The 25,650-nt window shown below is 38.5% G+C and overlaps 1 protein-coding gene across 1 annotated transcript in view; it reads left to right on the forward strand.

Annotated features, from left to right (window-relative positions):
* Nucleotides 1–23,157, forward strand: part of GUCY1A2 (guanylate cyclase 1 soluble subunit alpha 2) — a 151,977-nt gene extending 128,820 nt beyond the window's left edge. Inside the window, exon 8 of the mRNA XM_036392816.2 lies at nt 5,316–23,157. Within this exon, the coding sequence (XP_036248709.1) occupies nt 5,316–5,523 (208 nt within the window). The 3' untranslated portion in view covers nt 5,524–23,157. The remainder of the gene's footprint in view (nt 1–5,315) is intronic.
* The last annotated feature ends 2,493 nt before the right edge of the window (nt 23,158–25,650 follow it).

The following is a 25,650-nucleotide window of genomic DNA, read 5'->3' on the forward strand; positions in this document are numbered from 1 at the left end:
GTTAAAGGTCAGAGATGGACAATCACCATTCTTAGCTGCATGTGGTTTGCAATATATTCCATTAAGAATCATGACTGGCCCTTTCATAATCCCCCACAGTTGACCTGTATGAAGAAGGGACACCAGTATTCTAACTTTCATAGTTTAAAAAGTAATAAATACAGTGTGAAATTAATTAGGTAGAGATGTAGTCAGGTTTTTTTTTTTTTCCATTCTCGCTATGTTTATAGCATGCACAGAAACTGAGGGAGAAATTCAAACCTGCTAAAGTTTAGAACCAAGTGCACTGATTTTTTAGCATTACAATAGCAAATTCATATGTTTATACAGAGTATTTTAAGAGCAGCCTTCCAAAATTTCTAGTGAGTGCTGTAATAATTGATTATCTGTATTCATATGGAAACAAATGAGCTGTTTTATGTTATCAAGAAGATGCCCAGTTGGTGAAGGAAGAAACTTGTTGCCACCAAGGAAGGGAGCAGTAGTCCAACAGGAGGCAGTCTTCTCATAGCCTGTTTGAAAAGCCATTAAAATTAGATTTTCCTAATTGTACCAGTTAATGGGCAGATGCAAACAAGGTTAACTAAAGGTTTGACAGTGGTTTTAGAGTTAAGGCAGAAAGAATCTTTTTCTTTTGTTGTTTCGCTCCCTGTGATAGATAGGATTTATGGAAGATTGACCTGGCCAATGGTGCATACTGTGTTTAGGAGTGCAATGCATAGTTTCCCTTCTTGTAGAGCATTTTATTACTCTTAGAACTTTTGTTCAGTTTTGGTCTATGCAGACCAATTTTCCTAAAAAAAGTTCACATTGAAGTTTAGTTCTGAGTAGATGCTTTTGTGCTCTGATTCAGCAATCCAGTGAAAAGTACAAAAGCCTGACATCTCTGAGAGATGGAGGGGAAAACTGTGGGCATGGAGGGGGTAAGGATCTTCATGGGCAACATGCACTCAGTATAGAGGGCTTTCTAACAAATAATTCTGCAATAGCAAGTCTCTGTTAGTTCAAATGGGAGAGATGAGCAATCACCATTTCTTATTTCAAAGGCTAGGCCATAAGAATCATAGGAAGTTTAATAAGGGCAAGTGCCAGATTCTGCACATGGGACCCTGGCTACTTGTGTAGACCGGGGAATAAGAGACTGCAGAAAAGCACTGCGGAAAGGGACCTGGGGGTCCTGGTCGGTGACAAGTTGGACATGAGCCAGCAGTGCCCTGGCAGCCAGGAGCTGTGGGGGCATCAGGCACAGCATGGCCAGCTGGGCAAGGGAGGGGATTGTCCTGCTCTGCTCTGCTCTGGGGCAGCCTCACCTCCAGTGCTGGGGGCAGTTCTGGGTGCCACAACATAAATAAGACCATTGAACTATGGGAGAGGGTCCAAAGGAGGGTAAAGGGTCTGGAGGGGAAGCTGTATGAGGAGTGGCTGAGGTCACTTTGTTCCACCTGGAGAAGAGGAGACTGAGGGGAGACCTCATTGCAGTCTGCAGCTTCCTCATGAGGGGAAGCAGAGGCACAGGCGCTGATCTCTTCAGTCTTGTGACTGAAATCAAGAAAAAGGCATGAAGCTGAGTTGGGAGAGGTTTAGGCTGGATACCAGGGAAAGGTGCTACACCCTTAGGGTGGCTGGGGACTGGAACAGGCTCCTCAGGGAAGTGATTGCAGCACTGAGCCTGAGAGAGTTCAAGAAGTTTGAACAGCACACTCAGGCTCATGGTGTGAAACTTGGAGATGGTCCTGTGCAGGGCCAGAGTTGGACTTGAGATTCATCATGGGTCTCTTCCAACTCAGCATATCAGTGATTCTATGGTTTTCTGAATATAGAAACTGTGATGAAGATGTGACTGTTTCTTGCCAAGATAGTTTGAAATATAATTACTGTATCATTTCATCTATGTGAAGAAAGAGCTACAGCTTTTAAAAGCTTCTTCAAGATTCCCCCTAAGTATGATCCCAATTTTCATTCACACACAGACATCCTGATTTTTTTTCTTAAATGAATTAGCAGAAGAGAAAAAAAAATAGGATAATTCTCAGATACTCTCTCTTTTTGTCTGAAAGCAAGAGCATTCCCAGCAAGGAAGGGACAGAACAAGAATTTTAAAAGCTATGGAAGATTCAGGTTAGGAGGAGAAGGTGTCAAAGTTAATCAACTGCAAATCACTGTTTAAGAAATTCTTCCTCCCCTGAAACATCATTGAAGAAGACAAGCTGAGGGCAGACCTAATTCCAGGCAATTTATAGGAATGCCTGAGTACCTTGACCCTCACAATTTGAGCTCTGAATTGTAAATTGTGTATCCAACTACTTGAGTGGAACCCAGAATTTTGAACCTGTGAAAAACCTACTATAAAAATATCCTTTGCAATAGTGCCCTGCAGGGAAATTCACAGAAGTGATTCAGAAAATACAGCTAAGATAAATGCTTTGGGATATTTTCAGACTAGTTTTTATATGAATATTCCTGAACTGCGGAGGTTGTGTAACTTCAGCTTAAGCTCTCTGAATGTGGGACAATCTGGGGACATTTTTTATACAGTTAAAGCTGCAGCATAATTTCCTGAAGGTGAAGGATAAGACTGGCTCTCAGGATAGATTGCTCTTTTCACAACTGGCAGCCTGTCCTGTTCACAAAGGAGTGCTCTGAGAGCAATCTGTGAGGTGAGGTAAGCAACCTGAACTGGGTGCCAGCACCCAGGAAATGTTCCAGAGCAGAAGGTTTTACACTGGATCTTCTCCTGAACCACAGAGGAAGTGCAAAAAATGGATTGTGCATGGGACAGAGAGGCTTCATCAGCACCTGGTGTCCAGCCAAGGTCAGCCCATCCCTAAGGATGTGCACTACTCATTCACCTGCTTGGCACAAGGATCTTTTGGGGTTCTTTGTTCCCATAAAAAGGAATTCAGTAAACTTAGAAATGGCCATGGTCATCAACTGCTATTGATTTCTTTTTAACATCACAGGTGGCCTAAAAGTAAGAGGGAAGATTTTGCAGAAAAATACCTTTGCTGATATGCACTGAGAATTTGCAGAAAACTTGTTTCTTTAGTATATACAAAAACCTGTAGGAAGTCAGAGGCAATTTCTGAATTTTGATCTCACTCTCAGATTGGGAGGCCAAATATCAGGACCCACATATTATTTAAGGAATTTGAAGAACCTGTTCTTTAGGAGAAAGCTAACAAGAGGTTATTTTCATCATGATGAAAATCTTATTTCTTTTCTTTTTTCTTTTTTTTTTTTTTTACCCTTAGAAGTGTAAAGTAAGTAGGATAGAATGTAATCATAAGTAACTTCCATTAACATTTGGTAGCAAAGGTTTCCTGTCATTCTTGCTCGGGAGCTGAAATGTTATCCCAATGAAGGTCAGCTGGACAATTTCTGAGGTTTAGAGGCTGTATCAAGCATCTAATACAGGGATCCAGAGCCTATCACAGGCCACAGCAGTGGGGGAATCTTCAAAAGACTAATTGGCTATCAGTCCTGGAGCACTTAATTTCAACCAAGTTACAATTCACAAAACAAGTGAAAATAAGATGGGTAATTAATATCTTGTACTTTTTTTTCTATGAGGAAATAGTATAAAATATCAACTAACCTTAGTCCTGGCCTTGACCTTAATCAAATAATGTTGATATACTTCACAGTTTCGGATTTGTGTAACTGTCATTAAAATTACCTGATGTTGCACTCTGATGAGGAAACGATTGATTTTTAGGAAGGCAGGATGCTCCATAGCGAAGAGTCAGTGTGAGGAAGAATGGCTACAGTGAGAGCTTACAGATTTAGCTCAGAAAGTTCTAAGATTTCAGCTGTTACATGCAGAAATCTAATTTGGGAAGCTGTGAAGAGTTATTTCAATGTATTAAGCCTGTAGTTTGGACACACAAAAATTTACTGCGAACCTTGCAGAGATTAAAAGAGAAGCTTCTCTGTAGGGGCCTCCACAAGCATTCATGACGTTTAGAAAAGATTGCAGTATTTTGATCATAAAATTGACAATGTGGACTTTCAAACCACATGCTAAGTGAAGTTATCCACAGAAGTTCAAAGGCACAAACTTTGTTAGCCAAGCGATTACTTAAAAGCTGCAAAGAAAATATGCCTTTATATGTCAATGAGCTTACACACTTTTGTCTCATACAAAACTCATGAAAAATACTCTGTAAAGGAAGTGCATATACTAATAATCCTGCAAAATTCCCCTGGCAAGAGGGTTCATTCATTCATTTGCTTTCCAGAAATCAACTTTACAGGTATTAAACAATCTACCTTTTACAAAATTCCATGGAAACTTACAACATTCTTCCCAATTATGTTTTTGCTTCAAACTGATTGAGAGAAAAAATAAATATTGCTGGAGGGAAAAGAGGAAGAATGCTTATATATGTCCAACTGTGCTCAGAATTTGCCATTGTCTCAAAACTGCTCTTTTCAATGCTGCAAGGGATTGAATACCACTAACTTAATTTACTTTGGAAACAAAAAGAAAATGTCTAGAGTTACTTCCTTTATTTTACAAGTCCAGCTATTTCTGGGGAAGATACTTGATAAAGATGCTCTAAATTTTCAGGTCTAACCAGACAAAGATTTCTAAGGTGGCAAACGGCAGAAGGCAGCATAGTGGGGTCTGCGGTGTTGTACCAGCTGAGCAGGCATGCCAGGAGATGGCTGCCTGCCATCTTGTGGATCCAGGGAACCTGGATCACCGTCTGACCCAACCAAATAGCCTGGATTAAACCCATGGGTACTGTTGATGAATAGTGTCAGATTTAGCTCTGCTGTTGAAGATGGATTTGCTGTGTTTGAACCCAATTTATGAAAAAAGTGCTACTGAGTGTAAGAAGGCACAAACTGACCTCCCTGCTTTATCTGGGAGAGCTCCCAAGCACTGCCACCTTCATACCAGCCTTCCAGTGGGAAACCTGGTGGTAGCCATTGCTCTGAAATGTTAATTTCTGCCAGACTGACCAGACTAAAGGGTTTTAATTAAGCCAAATGATGTATTCTGGACAACTTTCATTATGAATTTGGTTCTCTTTCTGGTACATTACTTTCTGAATGCTGACACTGATTTTCAGAGAATGTTTATTTGAGCCATCCCTTCAGCTAATCTCAGTCAACAGAGCTCCTTGAAGTTAATGATGATAAGTTCATATAGATCAGCTGAGGATCTTGACTTAGAATTTCTTTATATGCTACATAACAGTGTAAACACATTTTTTACTAGGTTGCACATAGGATCCACCTCTGCCAAAGAGGCATCTCTGGAATGTGTTTTACAGTGTTTTATATCCCTGTGTTTTGTTTTTCTCCAGGCTTTTGAAAAAGGAAGAAAATTTTATTTTTATCCCTCGTTCCCGTGAAGAGCTTCCAGAAAACTTTCCAAAGGAAATTCCTGGGATCTGTTACTTCCTGGAGGTTAGAAGTGGTCAGAAGCCGCCAAAACCTTCCATCCCATCTACCAGAGTGAGAAAGGTGTCTTACAACATCGGCACCATGTTCCTCCGGGAGACCAGCCTATGAGGCCTGCTGCAGATCAAAGACTTGTCAAAAAAGCACAAGCCCAGAACTGGGTCATGACAGGGGAGTTGGAGGTTCTTTGTGTTTCACTGCCTTCTTCTGAACAGGCAGTAAAATGCTCCATGTAATGTCAGGCAATAATCATTTTAAAAGGTGGGTAACTGCTGTCAGTAAACAAAGTGGAGATAGGGAAAAAATACTAAACAATGTACTTCCACTTCCAGAGGAATTTCTTTCATAAACTTCAGTCTGGCCCCTCTATGGCAAACAAAACAACGAAACAAAACCCCAACTCTCAAATTAGAGGTTGGTCTTGTTTTGTGCAGAAAGGATGATGGTTCTCTGTAGATTTGCACCAGCTAAGCAGAATTGAGAGTCAGTTCTGATTATGCATTCCTATATTTAATGTGTTCTTCAGTAAGGTAATGATGTTTTTAAACTTTATGAACAAGCATTTCATACATATACTGTAGAGCTTAACCTTCCTGGCAGGAGGAATTATGACTCAATACAAATATTGTAGGAATTTTACCTATTTTTATACATATTTCACTTTCTGGATAATTACATTCCACATACTGTAAGCTGAGCGAGCTTAGATAGCTTTTCAGAAGAAGTTACTGTATATTTCATACATTCTACCTATCAAACCTTATTGTTATACAAGTGGGAAGAAGGCATTTCTTGACTTTTTTGGCAACAAAAAAAATCAATATTTACAGAATAAAACCCCCACTTTGATAAATCACTTTATCTGGTTTTTATGCTAAAGCTTTAGATGAGCACTTTCTTCTTATATAAAATCATGTTCAGTATTTGTCCTACAGTGTTGTATGTCCAGTCCTTCCAGGACAATGTAAACAAAGTGCAGAAGATCAATGTGTGGACAAACAGAAAAGTTCTCTTCAATGGGACTTGTTTTCCCTCTAAATTATCAGCCAAACTGATTTTCAGTAAAAGCCCTGAACTTCTCTAAAAATTTGGTCTTGTGAAAACTTATTCTGAGGAATTCCAGCAGACACTGGAAGCTCTCTGGATGCTGGTTTTCCACATTTTTTAATAGGACTTGTGCTACTAGTCCAGATTGATTGTTGAAAATCCATTCTGTTAATAATGATTGCTCATTTGGAAGCTTCCTCTATTGTTGGATTGACTGAAGGTCCCCTGCTTTATCAAGTTGAGAATAAAAAAAAAACACCAAAAAGGGAAAGGCAGTACTTTTCCAGGTTTAATGCAAATGGCAGTTCAAGATTTTTGTTAGTCCAAGACAATTAAAAAAAAAAGAAAACAAAAAAAACCCAAACAAAACCAAAAACAAATACAAGCAAAAAAAAATCAAAAAAGACCAATTCTTAGCTGTTGAAAATTAGTACAGCATTATTGTCTTCAGTTAATCCAGTTCAAGCAAGATGTGTATCTGGAACATTTTCAGGCATTTTTTATTTCTCAGGTTTTCTTTTTCACAAGTAGTGGTGGTCAGTTTTCCTGTGTGGGTGTGCTGCCTTTGGATCGTGCTGGGGTGGGTGATGATGTGAGCTTGCAGATTGTTAGTGAAAATCTGTGCTGTGGCTTAGCTGCACGTGGGCCTTTAATCACTTTAATTGAAGATAAGACTCAGCAGCAACTAGGAGGCATAAGATAATCTGCATTTCTCTAATTCAGAACAGAAGTGAGTTTGCTTATGGATTTAGTAGTCACAACATGAGGCACCTCTTGAAAATAAGTTAATAACTTTCACCACATTTCAAGAATGTCCAGCTGGATCTTTCTGTGAAGGGAATGACAGTTCTCTATTTCTCCCCTTTGACCAGTAGCCCCTGTGAGTCAGCATGGCACTGCTAGCCTGTGCTGAGAATGTTTCAGGATTCCTTTCCATGAAGCCTCTCTGGATGAGACAGGACTGTCTTGAACCTTCACCGACTTCAGCAGGCAGATGATGTCTGAACTTATTATGTACGGGTGAGTTCTTCCTTGCCTGAGGAGGGTATTAGCCCAGAAACCTATTTTAATGCAAATTTCCTCACTTTCTAGTGGGATACTGATGTTAGATTTCTTCCATTGGTATTAGAGCATTGCTGGGATTAGAGTTGTTATTTTTTTATCTACCTTGATAAACAGCATATGGAGTTCTGTGGTCTATCTAAAAAATTACTTAAAAAAACTGTTCAAGCTTGAGATTGTGAAATTTCCATCCAAATTGCAGATCTGAGAATTTCCTGCACAGGATGACAAGTTTTAGCCTATAGCCATTAGTTTGCACATAGACAGGATGTAGCATGCATTTTTTTACCCTGGGAACACCAGTGAGATGTGTAAGAATCAGAAATGGATCAAAGTTCATGTTTCACCACTGAAAGAGAATGTCACTTCCCAGCTAATAAATCCATAGTTCTGATGTCATTACTGAGTTCCCTAGAGTGAATTTTTTTCAAGTAACCATTAGTAGATTTAGATTTCAGTCCGACTTCTCTGGCACTTCTTCATTGTTCAGTAGTTGCTGATGTCAGTCTCAACCTATCTGGCCAAGCTCTTTTTCTCTTCTCACCGCCCACACTCCTATGTGAAAAGTACAAATTTAGAGGTTTAGACCAAAAGCTTGTAGTTCAATATCTTGTCTCTTATAGTTGCCAGTAAGAAATGTCTAGGTTAATTCTGCACCTGATCTTGATAACAGAAACATTTTCATAGTAAATGATGGATAAATGCTAGTTTTACTGGCAAATTGGAGAAGCAATCAAAACCAGTTTGTATCATCATCCTCATGCTCTCAGAGACTTTTTGTTGTATAAGGAGATTTAAAATCAGAGAGATCTGTGTGAGAACTGAAAATTGGTATCACCATTGATAGTGATTGCAAATAAATCATCTAGCTCCCCAAGTCAGAGTACACTGACTCTATAAAAATATGCAGTCTTTGTTTTTCATAAGCTTATGTAAAGGTAACATACCTAGAGCTGCAGTGCAGATGCTAGGTATTATGTTATTTGTGTTATGGTTAGGGATGTTGATGAAAAAAGTGTGGACTATCTGGGGACATTTTTCTATGTCAGTGTGAGGAAAATGTAAAACAAATTCTCAGCACTTTCAAAAGTAGTAGTTGCATCTGCTGCCTTTCATATTAGGTTGCAAGCTTATTTTGTTGGACATCTTTACAAAGTGAAATGAAACTTATTATCAAGATTGATGCTGTCATGTCAGTTAGGTGGTAGTCAGATTCAACATTTCTCCAACAACACTTACTTTTAGTGATAGGGAAATGGTTCTCATTTTCCTGGTGTTGTCTTCGTAAATAGAAAGGTTCTCAGAATTTTGTACCTTGAGATGATGAGGTGCAGAGGTTAGAGGTGCTGAAATGGTTACAGAAATCATATACTGTTAGTTGGTTACAGAACCAACTTTTTACTTCCTATAAAGCAGATGATCTTTGGTTCCTCTGAGTAAGAATTTACATTCTTGTGTTTCTTCATGTAGCTGCAAGAAGCCACATCTGCTGTCTTGAGTTTCTGTGCAGAACAAATCTACCCTCTCTGAAGAGAGAAGGAGGAGATCTATTTTGTATTGCATGTACAAGGCAAAGGGAGGGTGATATGAGGACCCCTCTAGCTGGGTTCATCAATCTCTTTGTGGCCAGTTGCTTGTACAAAAATCAGGAGGCTACAGTAAAGAACAGTGTTCTTTACTGTTGCCTCCTGAAAAATCAGGAGGCTACAGTAAAAAAGTGTTCCCCAGAACACTTTTTACAGATCTTGTGTGAGATTTTTCCATCTGCTTGAAGCTCCCCATCACACAGGCTTTTCTGTGATGCAGTTCATAGAGATCATGAACTCAGAGCAAAAACGAAATAGTGATGAAGTGGTAGGGTGGTGGATAAATTTTGTTCTGCATCCCTCTGGTAAAATTTGCCATTCAAAGACAAATGCCTCTGCATGGGAGAATTGCTACTAAGCCAGGACTCTCAAAAGTGTGGTTTTCTTGTAGGATCCCAAAGGATATTTCATTTTTAATTTCAGAGAGCCAATAGTCATTAACTGTGATTGTGGTTTTGGCTTCTCTGCTGATTCCCACATTCAGTTTCAGATCTGAGTCTGTTTTGAAGCCTGGAAACATGCCTCTGCAAACAGAAAACCAAAGCTCTTAAAAACTTGGAAATCTTGTATGGGAATTGCCTGTTTTGAAGAAATGCTTGTGATTGAGTCATTAACAGTCCATGGCAGTTCATGTGTGTGCACATGCCATTTCACAGTGCTGTCTCCTCTTGTGCTTACAGTGTTCCCTACCAAGCCCAACAGCAGGATTGGGCATATTTAACCTACATCTTCCATTTTTTCCTGTAAAAAGCAAGCAGTGCAAAACCATGATATGCTGCATGCATTTAAAAGTATCAGCGCTGCACCAAGATGTAAACTCTGAAAACCACATTGTATATTTCTAGCTCTGAATAGATCCTTCTCTCAGGCAATTTAAAACTGAATGGAAAAAAAATAGCACCCAAAACTGCTGTGTTGCATTGCAAATGAGTCTGAGACCTGCATTGGTTGTTGGTGCAAGCTGAATTGCTGGACAACTTTCTGATTCTTGAGCTGCCACAAGCTGTCACATGTACATGCTTCATGCAGACAGTCCTGTAAAAGAATCAGCAGGAGCATCTTCTGAGTTTTCCTCTTCTAGTCTGAGGCCACTACCTCACCTCTGCTGAGTGCACAGAGCTCACTGAGGAGAGCTAGTTCCCTGTCCTAATGCAGTCTCAGAGCTTCTGGCTTCCTTTCTGGATTCTGGTGATCTTTTGCAAAATTGTGCATGTGTAGTATTGGAAATAGCAGCGTGCTGAAATTAGCAACAAAACAAGAAGCTAAAAAAGGCTTGTCAAACTCAGAGACAGTTGGTTCCTTTCCCTCGAGGTGATACATTATTCATAATGCTGTACAGGACTGAGGGTGCCAGTGACAGGAGAGGCTATGGATGAATTAAAGATGCTGAGTGTGCAGTAGACTCAACAAGTAGGAGTTGATTGGCTTCTGCTACTGTCAATAATTCCATCATCTTGCATGCTATGTCCCGTTTTTGTCAGGGTTCTGCTCTCCAAAAGATTTCAACTTACCTTCCCTTAGTACACTGTATGTGACATAGTGAACAATCCCTATTGTTGTTCTAATTAGCATATATTGTTGACACAGCTGCTTACATCTAAAGAATAACTGGGGTTAAAGGGCTGATCTTACTCTTCTTGCAGCAGAGACAAAACTGCTACGGTGGCACAGCAGGCACTCACATCTGTGGAGATGGAAAAGAATGCAGTGCAAGTTTCCACTGGTGGATTTGGGTGAAGTCATTGCATGAACAGCCATGGCATGTTTTTTAGCTTTCACAAGCACCAAATTTATCTGTGCAAAAAGGAGTTACTCCTTGACGATGTTATTCATTTGCAATGCATGAGCAGGCTTACAACAAAAATCTGTGTTTAACCTCATACACATGATTGATCTTTTGTGGCTTGGCTGTTAATCATGCTTGAAAGCAAGAGAGACAGTGAAACTGAGGAATGCAGCAATTCAGTCACAGGAAATAGGTCATTCACCTCTGCAGATGCTAACTTGCTCCTGTGGCTTAGAAAGGCTGACCTCCAGTTGTCTGTGGTCCAGGTTAGTGATACTGTGTCACTGTAGCTACGAAATGGCCTCTGAAAACAGCATGAGGCATCTCAGTCTGCTTCCCTCTGGGCTGGGGTTCACATTAGAGAGCCCAATACAACATGTGATGCAAAGTGGCAACTTTGCTGGCAGCCTTAACTAAAGAATCAGTGGAAGCAGATGTTAAACCAGCTGTTTGCTCCAGGGATTTTAGTTTCCAAAGGCAGAGTGAGCAGAATGTGTTTTAATTTGGACAAAAAGAAAAGAGAGGATTTCAGAGAAACAGGTGTGTTCCTTGGCTAGCAAGGAGGCAGTGGAATTAACATGAATCAAGAGGGACATGCAGATTACCGTGGCTACAACAGTGCCTTCAGTGTCTGGCCCTCTTTGGCATTCCAACAATCAACGTTTCTTTTGAAAACTGGAGGACAGGTAAGCACTTCAGGCACTTGTCCCCTCTGCTTTAGAAAGAGTATGAGGCTGCCTAAATCCTTGAGTGTGCTTAACTTTCTCAGCGACCACAGATGGCAAACTTAGACTAGACATCTGTTTTTTAAGATGGCCAAGATAAGGAGACTGATCCCACTGAATTACGTTCTTTTCAGCCCAAGTGCTGTGTCTCAGATCTTCTGTTGTGCTGCTTCTCAGCATCTTGCACTGGCCAGAATAAATTGAATCGAACTAAGTGTCAGAGGGATAGATAAGCATATTCCAAGATAAGTAAAGTGTTACCACTGTAGCCATGGTGACTGTTGCGAACATGGGCCACTGTGCTTCTGCAGATCCCTCCTAATGTCTGAACCCTTTGCATGTGATACCAGCACTGCCAGCACAACTCTGGGATGCCATTAGGTGTGTGATTTACAAAAAGTTTTGAGCTTTGTGCCCCTAGCCCAGTTATGCAAAACCTGTGTGCCACATTCATCTGAACTGTATGCCAGAATGCCTGCGTAAACCTTATCCTGATGGTAATAACACATACAGATTCTAAAGAACAGAGAGATAGCTGCCAGGTTATCATTAACATACATTTTTTTTTTGCTTTTGTGGATTTGTTGGCCCAAAATTAACTTTCTATTAGCAGAAGGTGTCACACTGGGCTTCTTGTTTTCTAGGTAATTATTCCTTGGCAATACTCTCTAATGACTACTCTTGAAGCAATAAGTAAAGCCATGTTAATCTCTTCTGTGTAGGCTCCTGTGCAACACCTATCACCTTAAGAAACTACTTTTCAGCAGGACATTAAATGGCAGAATAACACCCTGACATGTACTGTTTGTCCTTCCATCCTCTTCCTCAGAGAAGACGAGCATGTAATGGAATAATTTGATTTTTTGAAGTGGTGGGGTTTTTTTTAGTTTTCTAAAAGTATATGTTGCTACTCATCTAAATAATTAAGAGCAAAATCAGAACTATGGACCAGAATTAGAAAAGAGTTTTGGATGTAAAAAGTATTTTAAAAGACTGTCCACTAAGTAAGATTAGTCTCACATTCTAGATAAACAATAGGGCTAATGTAAGATACACCCAGGAATGATAAATAGGAGTAATAAACAGGCAGGTATATACAATGGATTGTTTCTGTTTTATACACAACAGTAAATAGATGCTTAAACTGATTAATACCCACAGAGGGCAAATACTGTTTAATCCATTTTGGCATTTGTTTATTACGAATACATCCCTAAGGTATTATTTTTTCCTTTCCTAATGAGATTGGAGCATTCTGTTAAATCAATATAAGAGTTTCTGAACTTATTGCAAAAGAACAAGCTTAGGAATAAATAAACATCAAGGAGAGATTTTTTAGATGTGAGCCATTGCATGAGAGAACAGATCACATGGAAAAGAAAAAGGAGGTACTGACAGATATATTTATTTAGAAGTTTCTATGGCACTTCTGATTGATTGAAATAATTCTGAAACTGTACACTGAAAGCCTAGCTTCCCAGTTCAGATTATTTGCATTTCCTAAGAAGAAGGTAATTTTTAAATTCACATTAAGGGTCATAGTTCTCAATCCCATTTTCTCTGCTTAAACACAATGTCTTTCTGAAAGTTGAATCTTTGCTGAGTGATCCTAAGGTTCTAGATGCCTAAATAAGTTTTGGAAATGTGGGTTAGAAATCCCCCTCTAAATTAAGTCCCATGTGCTTGTCAGTGTTTAAGTGTATAAACATTCATCTCTGGAAACTTCTTGTAGGTCCTGCAAGTATATAAATGAGAAGCATCTGAAGAAAGTGAAGTCTCTGTGTAGGAGAGGGCAGCTGTACATAGATGTGGTGCTGATGTTAGCTTTCATCTATTTGGAAGCTGGATGACACAGAAATTATTCATACAAAGTGCAAGAAAGTATTGCACATAGTGTCATGAACTCTGAGGGTATAAGGTTGAATTTTAGATCCTTAAAGTTTTAGTGGAATTGCATGAGAAATGCATGATGTTTGAGTTTTTTATTTTAAGTATGAGTTCAATCTCTACTTATAGAGAAAAATTATGGGGGGTAAAAGAAAGTCTAAATGCAAAATGCAAAGAGTGTCCTGCTTCTTTGTATTATTTGGCTTTTCTGGAGATAGGAATAAGAATTCCTCCATGAGTTTCAATACTGAATGCAACACTAGATGTGAAACAGGGTAAGTGAGGTACTTTGCCAGCTGGAAATTTGGAGGTGGTAGTAAGAATGTATTTTAAAAAGTATGTAGGGATAAATGCTAGCACGTTTTTAAAAAATGGAGACTGCTTTGCTCTGTAAGGAAATATTGTTTAGAAATACCTAAACAGAAAGAAAGCTTGGAATACTGTTGTATCATAAAAAAAAGGTACTAAGTCTATGAGATAATTTGCAGTTGACACCTTTCCTTCAGAAACAGGAATATATGGAGTTTTCAAATGCACATTCAACCAAGAGCTGTCTGTAGTAAATTTCCAAGAAAGTGGTATTTTACCCAGTAGCTTCTGCAGAAACGTCATGCAGATCATATTGGGTAAGGCCAAAATTTAACTCTTGTTTAGAGCTTAGTAAGAGATACAGAGCATCCCAAAGCTAAGCTTTAAATATGCTCACTGTCAGGACAGCATTGTGCCTTTTACTGAAGTCTAAACAAAACCCATTCCAGGTAAAACTCCCATCCTAATACATGACATTTATACTGCCTTGCTGAAAATCAGGACTTCACTAAGTTGCAGGCATTAATGTCTTTGATGTGACAATATTCCTTATTATTCTTATGTCTCGCTGTGCCCAAGTTGCACTGGGATACTCTAGAGAACCAAGGGTTTGGGGAGTTGCTGTAAATATGAGTGAAATTCAGCTGATCTGCATTTAGGCATCTAAAACTTATGTCTGGTCTGAACTAGTCAGGTCAGTTCCCTCTACAGTCAGTGCAGACATCCTGGCATTTCAAAGATTGAGCTGTCCTGGAGAAAGGCTTAGGGATGAGATAAACCACTGCCTTGGCTATGCTCTTCTCTTTCCTTCCCAGTGACCACTGTGGAGGTGGAGGACTGGTTCAGATTAGTTGCCATGCTGTAGCTGAGATAAATCCCACTGCTGTTAAGAATGAGAAGATGTAAAGAGTAGAACATCAAATACATATGGAGACAAAGTCACTGGGGCAAGGGCCAGGCTTCAGCCAAAGATTCAAAGGGACGTGACAGTAAAATTATTAATATATAAGATTTTAGAAGTCTGGCTAGGGAGTTTATTCTAGTTATAAGAACATTCATTTCAGTTTAAAAATAACAATCCGTGATTGTTGCTAACTCCCCACTTCTGCTGTAAGATAGCACTAGTGTATTATCTGATGTATTCACCAAGAGGCATCTCTCCAAACCATCATGTTGTTTACTGCTCGATTCCTTCTTGGAATAGCTACTTAATAAATCCATCCATCCCAGAAATGTATATATATATATTTTAACATTGAAATGATAAATTTTCTTCACCAATTTTTTTTCTGTTTTATTTCCTTGAAACAGTATGTAGGTCAGTGTCTGCAATCACTTGGGAAAGAAAGGAGAGCAGAGGGTGAGGTGCTGGCTGGATGTTCTCTTACTCTGATTGTAGTTACTAAAGCTTCTATCTGACCCCTCTGAGTCATACTTGTGTTGTGATGCACTTGGAGTACCCAGATTCTCAGGAGTCAGGAATGTGTGTCAGGCTCTGAACCAGAGAGGAGTGGGAAGAACCAGGGCTGTCACTCTGCTACACTGCTCCCATACGTCTCTCTTATGTTTGCAGTTGCCGTTCTGATCCTAAGACATCTGTGGTGATTTTCACTGCAGTCATGGTCCGTGGGAAAGTCCCTCTTGAGAAGAAGCAATAGTATGCACTCCTCCACACTGTGAACTGTTGCTCTCCAGAGGAAAGGATTAGAAATAGTATTGTCCTCAAGAGTTGAGAAAACTTGCAGATTTTCCATGTACAGTAAACAGTTTCTATAATTACCAGGAAAACAAAGCAGAGAGGCAGAGCTGTGCAGCAGGGCCAGCCCATCTTATACACACTGCTGTGATAATGAAATCCAAACCCTGTGGAATTGCAGACACATTATTCTCACTTGCTTTAAAGGTCAGCTAAAAAGCTGATTCTGAAATGGGCTCATAGCTCCGAGACAAAGTAACACTAGTCATTTCTTCCAACAAATTGCAGTTGTCAGAGAAACTGGATTAGTAGCTCATGCAGCTAAAAATAGACACTATGAGCTTGCCAGGGAGGGGTGAAATCAGTGACAGAGGTGAAGGTCCATCAAAATACCATAACATCTGGAGAAAAAGCATCAAAAATGCTCAACTGAAATCAAGTTAGCCATAAAATTACATTACAAAGAATTGTAATCACAAAGAAGAATGACAAGGTTTACTCTTAATTCTTATTCACCTTCTAAATCCACCTTGCAGTTTCTGTTTTATCTGCTGACTCAGTTTGGCCACAGTCCCTCCAAAGTTAAGTACCACAAGTTAAGCACTGAAAGTCATGTTAAAGCCATTATTTGAATACTGAAAAATAAGTTTTTGGCTTGACATTTCCATCTTCTTCGCAGGAGGGAGAAGATAATTTATTGCTAAATTTATTCAACTGAAAAATAAAAGCTAAACTCCCAAAACCCAAATCTAATAACAGAGCTATAGTGAAAGAAAATTTCCAAACCTCAGCAAATCTTTACTAAAAAGGGGGTAATTATTTTTCATTGCCTCAAACATTTGCATTTTAAAGAATTCTCTTCTGTGCCATGATTTTGCAAGTTCATATTGCTGCTTGCTTGGATTTAACAAACTAAACAAAACAAACCACTTCTTTATTCTTAATTCTTCTTCAATTACCTATTTTCTTCAGCAGGGCAATTCCACTATACTGTGTATGACCCTGAAGGAGCAGCAATGCACTGCAGACAGGGAACCTCAGCCTGTTTAGTCAAGGTGAAAAATTCTTCAAGGTACAGGCTGGGACTCAGCTAAGACAGGGCTGGCAGGAGTTGCATGCAGTTTCTACTATGACTTAAGTAATTCTTTTTATTATATATTCAAAAGCTGACCTATGCATAGCTCAGGAATAACCTTCACCACTTTCTTTACAAACTCTTTCTGTAGTATGTGTCTTTTCTGCACACCTGTTATAAAATCTCTGCATTTCACATCTGAGGCACTGACAAGTATAGGGTATAAATAATAACTTATGTCAGTGAAGCAAATCACTGTGAAAAATATTTGTAAAGTATTTATGCTCATTGTCTTTTGGATATCTTATCAGCTAAAGTTCTCTTTGCAAATTTTTGTTCTTGCAGAAGTCCTCATTGTAAAAGAGGTCAAGAGTAATCTTGATATTTGGAATTAATTAGCATCAGTGCAGTTTATCTGGCATTCAGTGTGTCCCATTATTATCAGGGTGATAAGGTTCAGTGGTGGAACAGAAATGTCAGGACAAGCAGCACGAGCAGTTACCTGCATCGCACGTCCTACACATTATCTCGGCATTCCATGGCATACTTTGAATTTTATAGAACATGATGTGACTGCTTAAATTTGCAGAAATATAGTTAGAGATAAATAATACAAATATGTGGACATTGTCTGATAGCTATCTTGAGATATTATGGATATATTGTCACCTACCCTTGGGACTGCTCTAAACCAAATCATGCAACTTTAGCATCCATCCTTACTTCAGTGAAAAGTTTGGCCATCTTCATCCCTTTACTTTTTAAACTTCAGTTTCTTTAAAGCCCTGAGATTAATGACACAAGCATTTTCCAGCAAAGTATTACGAGAGAACAGTAACTGGGGATTTTTTGTTGGTTTTATTCCCCCCTGAATATGGTGTGCTCCACTGCTAGGACTGACTACATTCCTGCTTGATGTAAGCTTGACCTTTCCCAGTTTACTAAAATTTGCTAAAGTTCTTCTTTGCAGGATCCCATAGTGTTTTGAAGAGGCTGTGTGTATTCTGTTTGTGCAAGTCACAGGTGCAACACATAAATATTAAGGCGTTCTCAGATCACCATCCTGCAGAGTCCAACCAATTATTTCACAGCCACAATTAATCCTCTAACTCTCTTTGCCACTTTGCTCTGCCTCTATGGCCAACCCTAGAGAAGGAACTGAATGCTACTAAAAATAATCTACTGGTTTATATGTTTCAGTGGGGTTAGTTTGCAATAAGCAGAAACTTTTGCAAAACAAGCTTGTATTATTGGCATGAAATTCACAGCCTGGGCCTACCAAGTCATAGTTCAGTCTCTTCCCAAAACCTTTGAGAACAAATTGAACTTTGCAGTATCTCGCCTAGAAGAAGAGATAACAGTTTTCCAGTTGTCTGGGACTGTGATTCTGACTCTCCCTTCTAATCAGGAGTCATGAAATTCAAGAAAGTGTGAATGGAAAGTAATTTCTGGTACTTTGTTGAACAACTTTTCTAGCAACCAGCTGAAATTGGTGATTTAACTGGTGATTCATTCAGGCTCATCTTCATTTCCTCTGAAAGGAATGCTAGAGGACAATTTACTTTGCTGCCTTAGAGTTGTACCTTTCAACTTTTCCCTTTAATTTCTGTGTTGCCAAAGTAAAATCTGAGGGCTAGTTCCTATCTAAGGTGATCACAAACATCTGTAGTAGCAGAGCCAGACATGTGAAGATGACTTGGATAATTGTAGGAAGATGGATTTCACCTGAGTTCATGATGCTCAGTTCTGGGAGTGGGAATTTTAGGAAGGGTTATGAACCACCATTGCTGGTGTGTCATTTACTGAGAGCAGGCCAAAGGGACAGAACTGTTCAGTAGAGTGCAGTTTCAATTTCAGCTTTATGAATGCTGAGAATTGCTGCTTGTCTTGTTTCAATCTTCTCTGTTCTGGATGCTGGATAAAAGTATTTGGTCCTCCTAAAATGTGAAGAGTGACCACCTCCAAGACTGCACTCCTGTGGAAATGGACAAATGTCCGTCCCCTGGGTATAACCGCTTTTTGTGTAGTTCTATAATACTGTTTTAGTGTCGTCTTACGGAGCTTATTTGAAGAGACTTGTACAAGCATTCTGCACTAATAAGATTACAACCTTGCACTATCAACAATGATTGCTTAGCATTAAAATAATCTTGGATACCATTAAAGAGAACTAGAGTTCTGTCAGGGTTTAGAGCACTGAGATGTTTGTGAACCTCAACCTGTTTGTATGAAATTTCTCACAGAAAAAGGATAATCTAATTAATGACAGTATTTACAGTTTTGTAATACACAGAGGAGGTAAGGCAGTGTCCCTAGAGACTTCTGTCAACTTAATGATTAAAAGATTAATTTTAGTACTCTGTAAATCTGAATATTATTTTGAAACATCACCCTGCAATCAGTTGGGAAGGGATGGGGCTGGTTAGAGTTTTGCTGTCAGAGGGCATGAACAGAATAGCTCAGAAAGCATATAAGCCAGGATCTTCCCACACTGAAATCAAGGGATTAATTGCAAAATTGCATCTGATTAGTTGTCCTGTAACTAGCTGTTCAGCAAAGGAATCCACCTGCCAACCAAAGCAGAGTCCATACAAACTATCACTTCCTGCATTTCAATTTTTTTATTGGGATTTGTTTGGCAGACTTAGTGGTCTGGAAGTTCCAGTAAGTACCTCTGGTTGAAAGTTGCTATTTCAGTTATGATCACTTCCCCAAACCAACTGAATTTATTACTAACCAAAGACTTACCTACTTGAAGAAAAAAAAAACAAAAACAAAACAGTAAATTTGGTTCTGTCATTTGTGTCTTTGACTGTGAGCAGTTGAAGTGCATGATGTATGTACTAACCAGGCCTGTGCTGTGGCATTGAACAAGTTATTCAGGGCTGCAGCACCAGTATAACACATTTAGAATTCAGTATAAATCCCTCCTTGGGACCACGAGTCTATGTAAAAAAACTTGATGTGCCATATGTGTAGGCCATGGGAAAATTGTGTGTGCAGTGAACTATATACGGTCTTAAAAGCTTTAACATTTGTACTGCTCTTCCTATAACAGAATGTATGTCTTGATAGCTGTTGATCCTATGAGCTTCTGAAAAAAAATGTAATCTGAAGTTTATTCTTCTTGTCTTAAAATTACTGTTTTGTGTCTAACTGTTTACACAGACCTGCATACAGCAAAGGGTCTTTCTCTGTATGTTGCTGGGAAATGGAAAAGCAGATGCTATTTGTAAATCTTGCAGGCTTAGAGAGATCAGTGAATGCCTTTCCTGAATCTCCTCCTGATAAGCCACTTCTATTTACTAGCAAATGCAAACAGTGCCAATAGCCTGGGCCTTCTTTAGAGGAAACAAAACAGCCTTGTTCTGTTCCACTTCTATTGATGCTTCTTATTTTAATCTTTTTGCCTCCTTTTGAGTAGGCTTTGGTGATACAATTCTTCCAAAGTGTAACTGAGGACAGTTTGCCTTTTTTACCCCTCTTTTTCAAAGCCACTGAAGGCCTCAAACAAGAAGAAGAAACTTTACAAAACTCATGCAGGTATGTTGTTAACAGATAGCAGAAGGATAAACAGCCTTCTCAGAGTAGCCCAGACTATCTTTTAACAGGGTGCCTGCACTGTGTTGTGACTTGACATCTCGCTTTCATAGTGTGACCTGCTATTAATGGTGTTTGTTGCAATGACCTTTTAGTTTGTCCTAAAAGATTTTACTTGTTTGTCACCATATTAGAAACATAATGTACACTCTATAAGAAAAGCAATATACAATATACTATACATCTTCTATTTCAATGCCTCTAGTTTTAGGCTAGTATTCATATCAGTGTTTATAATCAAAATACAGGTTTTTCTCATTCTTCACAAGACCAAGCAAAGTTTTGCCTTGTCTAAATACTAACAGTAACATTTCTACTCAACAAATACTCTTTTCTCATGCTTCTAGTTTTCTTGTGATAGGCTCCATCCTACTGATTCCCCATTAATGCATTTGAAAGGGAAAAGTAATGGGCTATTTCAGTGCATGACCTTTGCACAGTACCTGATTCATAAAGATAAATAGATCCAAAATTTCATTTATGAGTTACTAGAGATCAGTAAAACAACAAAAATCCTTTGAAGTTCTTGTATTCCTTATTCAGTTTTGCAGTTTCTTGAGTCATTGTAATGGACATATTTGATAAAGCCTTTGCCATAACACTGGCATCTTCATAGAAGCTGTTCTAATTTCTGCTTCCAGTTATATGTGAAAGTGTACTGTAGAGAAATTATCTGGATTTAAAAAATCTTGCAAGTTTTATTCACATCAGTTCTTGCTTTATTTGACCTCATCCTGTGGTAGGTAGCTCACTTTAATTAATTTTTGTCATAAAACTAGTACAGTGTCCATAAAAATGTTTCTCCAGTGAAACCTCACTCAAAAATATTTTGATCCTGATTATGACCAGGATGCCTTTATTTCAGAGTTGAGTCACTGAAGAGGTGATCAAAGAAGACAGAATATTAGGACAAATCAAGAAAATTTTGTGTATATGGTTAAAAAAGTGATATGATGGGGAAGTAATTGAGTTGGGTTTTTTTCTCATTAAAATTTGCTTATACACATTACAGCCACTCATAAAATATTTTTTCTTCCTTCACTGTCTTTCTTTTGAAATCAAAAGATCTCCAAAGGAAAAAAAGTTACCTGGAGACTTTGTACGAATTCCATAGCAAATGCAATCCAGACACCAAATCCATCCAGACTTTAGTAGTCCCAAAGGCAGCTAATTCACTGGAAGTCATTGACAGAGCTTGTTCTTCTGAACATTGTAATGTATGAAATGAATCAGTTCACTTACATTGTTGGCTGCTCAAGATACCACCCAGACTGTATTTATTATTTTTCTCTCATTGCTTGGAAAGGAGGAAGAAAAAAAAAAGCTTAGGTCTGTGTCTCTGCATCACTCGAGTTCTCATATGTGCAGACTGCATCTGGTAGTGTGTTGCAGAGTTGCTTTCCCATGACAGAGAAGATGGTTTATCTCTTTTGTGGTACCTTTTTTTAACCTGGCTGGAATTTTTTGACATCTCTTCAAACATGACAGTAGCTTTTTTTGGGCTGCTCAATGCCTGGAAGTCCTGGATAAAAGGCCACACTAAACATGTGCAGAACAATTCTGTATCTCTGGTGAGAAGTTTTGTAAGGATATTTTAGGTTTATTGCTAACTTTCAGATCAACTTTTCAAGTTCAGTGGGCTCACCTTATGCTGTAGAGCTGAGTGTAAAGGCACAACACATGTTGACATGTTGCTCAGCCATGCAGGCACGTGGTCAATGCAGTTCAGTGTGGCAAATCCTGAGAAAAATGGAATTTGCAGTAATTGGAATTTCAGATGTTGGCAGGAGTACATGATTTGTAACATCTACTCTTTTTTGTGTCATGAAAACTGTCTAGAAATATAGGAAAATAAGAAGGAAAGGAAAAAAAGAAACAAATTTGGAGAATTGTGAGGCAGAGCTCATTTATCAAATTTCACGTTCCAGAGGTGTAACTAAAACCATTAAAATTCAGTGGTCAATGCTGATCAGCCATCTCATAGGAGTTCCATCTCAGTTTCCATATGTAAATTTTATACTGAGCAGCTATGATACTGCCACGGGGCAGGAGGTGTTTGACCAATAACCACTAAAAGATTGGTTAAAGATTGGTTGCTGGAGTGCTCAATAGCCAAATACCCTGCTGGGTCTTGGCAAGTAGAGTTCAGTTTCCAGCAAGGTTTTGTGGCAGGAACTTTGAATGTTCTTGTGAATCAGGACTGACCAGGGGTGGTCCTAAGCCTTCACTACACATGTCCAGGACCAGTTTTACACACATCCTACATACATGCCTACGTATTTTATGAATCAGGTCTGTGATCAATGTTTTGAACAGTTTGTTTGCTGCAGTTTCATGGGGTTATTCTCTCTTGGTTTGCACTGTAAATAATACTGTACATCTGCTATTTTATGATAAAGATGCCATGTGAGTTGCTTATTTTTAAAATGTTATATAGCTCTGTTATGATTTATTTGCAATGCCATAATACAGTATTGATTTAATATACAATGTATCTCAATGGCATGAGTGAAAATGCTTATATTTTGCAATGTCAAATATTTTATTTTTGTTTTTTAAAATGAATACATTTCATCCTATGCAGTTCCATAAATGTTTCTTAAGTGGCTCATTATGTCTGAAAAGATTGCTTCCTCTCCAGTAGTGCAAGCATAAGAACTAGTATTCCTGATCAAAATTATCAGATATATCATCTAGCAATTTCAGATTAGAAATGTATGTACAAATATGTAAGCATTTATAGTTAATCAGAACATCTACTATATCTTCCTTGCTTTTCATGTTATGATACATTTTAATAATTTTGTATTCTTTTTATTTGTAATTATTTGTGACTCATACACAGTGTAAATAACGTTTCATTATGCAAGTTTTCTAGGTATTCAAGACTACAAAAAAGTTTGTATATGAAATGAAATTGATAGTAGATTGGAATGACATAAAATAAAGTGGTGATGACTATGTTCTATTTATACTGTTCATTTCCAAGATGTCTGTTAAAGAAAAAACATTTTATTTGCCCTTTAACGTCCAACCAGTTATTTGAAGTATATTTACATCAATAAATCATGCAAAAGTCTATTAAAATCATAAAGAATCATTGAAATTTTCTTTTTTTTCTGTTTATGGTTTACCTATGGAGAGCAGAATTTAAATATACTAAAATCCAATTCAGTGGGAACAGTTCAAGAAGTCAGTGAAGGTATTTGTGGAAAAGAACTTTTTCCCTCAAACCTCAGCTTTTAGCCCAAATCCAAATTTATTTTCAAACCATAAACCTGTAAAATATGTTATAACAAAATGCTAAACGCTTGAATACATTTTGTGTATTTTCCTTGATATGTAATCTTTGGTTTTCATGGCCATGGCCATGCTAAAACCTTACTAAAGCCTTTGTTCTTGACTGAACTTCTGGCATTTTGAGGCAGAGCTTCTCAAGAAATTTAACAGATTGTTGGAAAAAAAGTCTGGTGTGGGTGATACTACAACAGCTGATTTCAGTGATTGTTCAGTTCTTGGTTCTGTAGAGCAACAGAGCAGATCAGATTTCCTTCCTGGAGAACAGAGTGAGAGAACAGGTGACATGGCAGGGGAATCCCAGCACCAGCTCCTTGCTGCCAGTGCAGGAACAAAGGGAGCTGGCGTGCTCTAGTGCCATGAGCTTGACAAATGCTGCTCTTGTTGCCCACTTTTTCATTCCTACTTAATCTTTTCTATATCCCCAAGTGAGAAAATGACTCATTCTGCTCTGCTATTTTTTACACAAGACCATTAACTAGAATTGGTTGCAATATTTTTCTTCAGGATGTGCTACTGGAGGAAAAAGGAATTTCAATCAATTCTATGTGTTGTTGGGGAGTTGATTCTGACATTTTTGTTCTAAAATGTCTTCTGTGCTTAGCTCTTACATGGCTAAAGCTAAAGCTAAGGAAGGTCTAACCTGTCCTGAAATTTCAGGGATTTTTGCTGGCGTTAAGCCTAGTGAATATTTTCTAGAAGGAGACTGGTAATTTGCCTATTCCTGTCTTGAAAATTACTTCAGAAAATTATTCTGAAATTTTTAGAAGGGAAGTTTAATAACTCCTGTATATGGAAGTCAGTTCTTGTCCTCATATTTGAGAATCTTGTGTGTTAACCAGGAAATTATGATAAAGACAATTATCAGAGACTTACTGTGAGAGTTACTCTCTTATGAATATAACACTACATTTTGAGATTTCACTTTCTCCAATAAAGTTCTTTTATGTGACTGTATAAATGCAAGGAATGTAACAAGTGCCTTCAGCTTAACACCCATGTACATTAAAGATAATTCCATACAGAAGTATATAATAGGAATAAAAATTTGTGTAGACAAGGACAACAGCACTTATGAAAGCTATTGTTTATGTTCCAGAAATGATACAGGAAAGAATTTCTCAGGTTTGAAAAGATATGACTATGATAAAAATCTCTGAATCCTCTGTTGAAAAGGGATAGAAAATGATTATTCTGTGTTTCTTATAATGGAAGAATTAGAGGGCATTAAATGAGGTTACAGACAGCAGATTAAAAACAAGTAATGCAAGAGAAAGCACTTTTTTTTTCCTTAGAGTGTGTAATCAAATTGTGGCTCTCAGTGCCAACAGAACATTTAAAAGACTAAAATAGAAGCAATTAGAAAAGCTGATGGAGGGTAGATTCATCAACTGATTTCAAACATGTTGAACTGCATGCTATTGTCAGCTCAGAAAGCCACTAATCCTTTGTTGCAGGAATCTGGGAGAGTGTCCCAGCCAGAGGTCTTGTAATACTTTTTTATCTCCTCTTTGCATACCATTCCCTATGGAGATCATTCAAGGAAATTTGCTGGATAGATGGAGCTTTCAAGAAAAACCCTGGGTTTGTATTTTGATATGGGAGACACTGGAAGAAGAGATTCCAAGATGATCTGCAGGCGAGGGAAGAATGGGGGGGGAAGGGAATTTGGAAGCCATACCAGCATCTGGAGGTAGCATAATGCACTGGGAACTTGCTGCTAATGTGCAGTCTGGACATCAAAGCTGGTCTGGGGGAAAAGAGGTGATTTTCATTGGCAGACAAATCAGAAAAGAAGATTTTTGCTGAAATGACTCAGCACAAACAAGTTACCTGTGATCTTTCACAGCACTTTACTATGCCTAGGAAAAAGCCCCAAAAGTATGGACCAAGGCAATAAAAAAATAGCCAGCAATGGGCCAAGATCAGTTTTACAAGAAAGACTTGGAGAGCTGTCATCCTCTTGATGGGAAAAACACACTTGTGTGTTGACCCTACGTGAGTACCTGGGGCACAGACCTTGTAGGATGAAATCTGAGTAACAGCTTTGAGTGGAAAGGACTGCTTAATTTTCCTCACATGTAATATTCCTCCTTAATTTCAGTACAGAGGGAGGGAAAATTGATAAATATACCAAATAAAGAAGCTATTCTTGTAGGTCTGCACAC

The sequence above is a fragment of the Molothrus ater genome, chromosome 2 (genome assembly GCF_012460135.2).
Source record: "Molothrus ater isolate BHLD 08-10-18 breed brown headed cowbird chromosome 2, BPBGC_Mater_1.1, whole genome shotgun sequence".
Taxonomy (NCBI): domain Eukaryota; kingdom Metazoa; phylum Chordata; class Aves; order Passeriformes; family Icteridae; genus Molothrus; species Molothrus ater.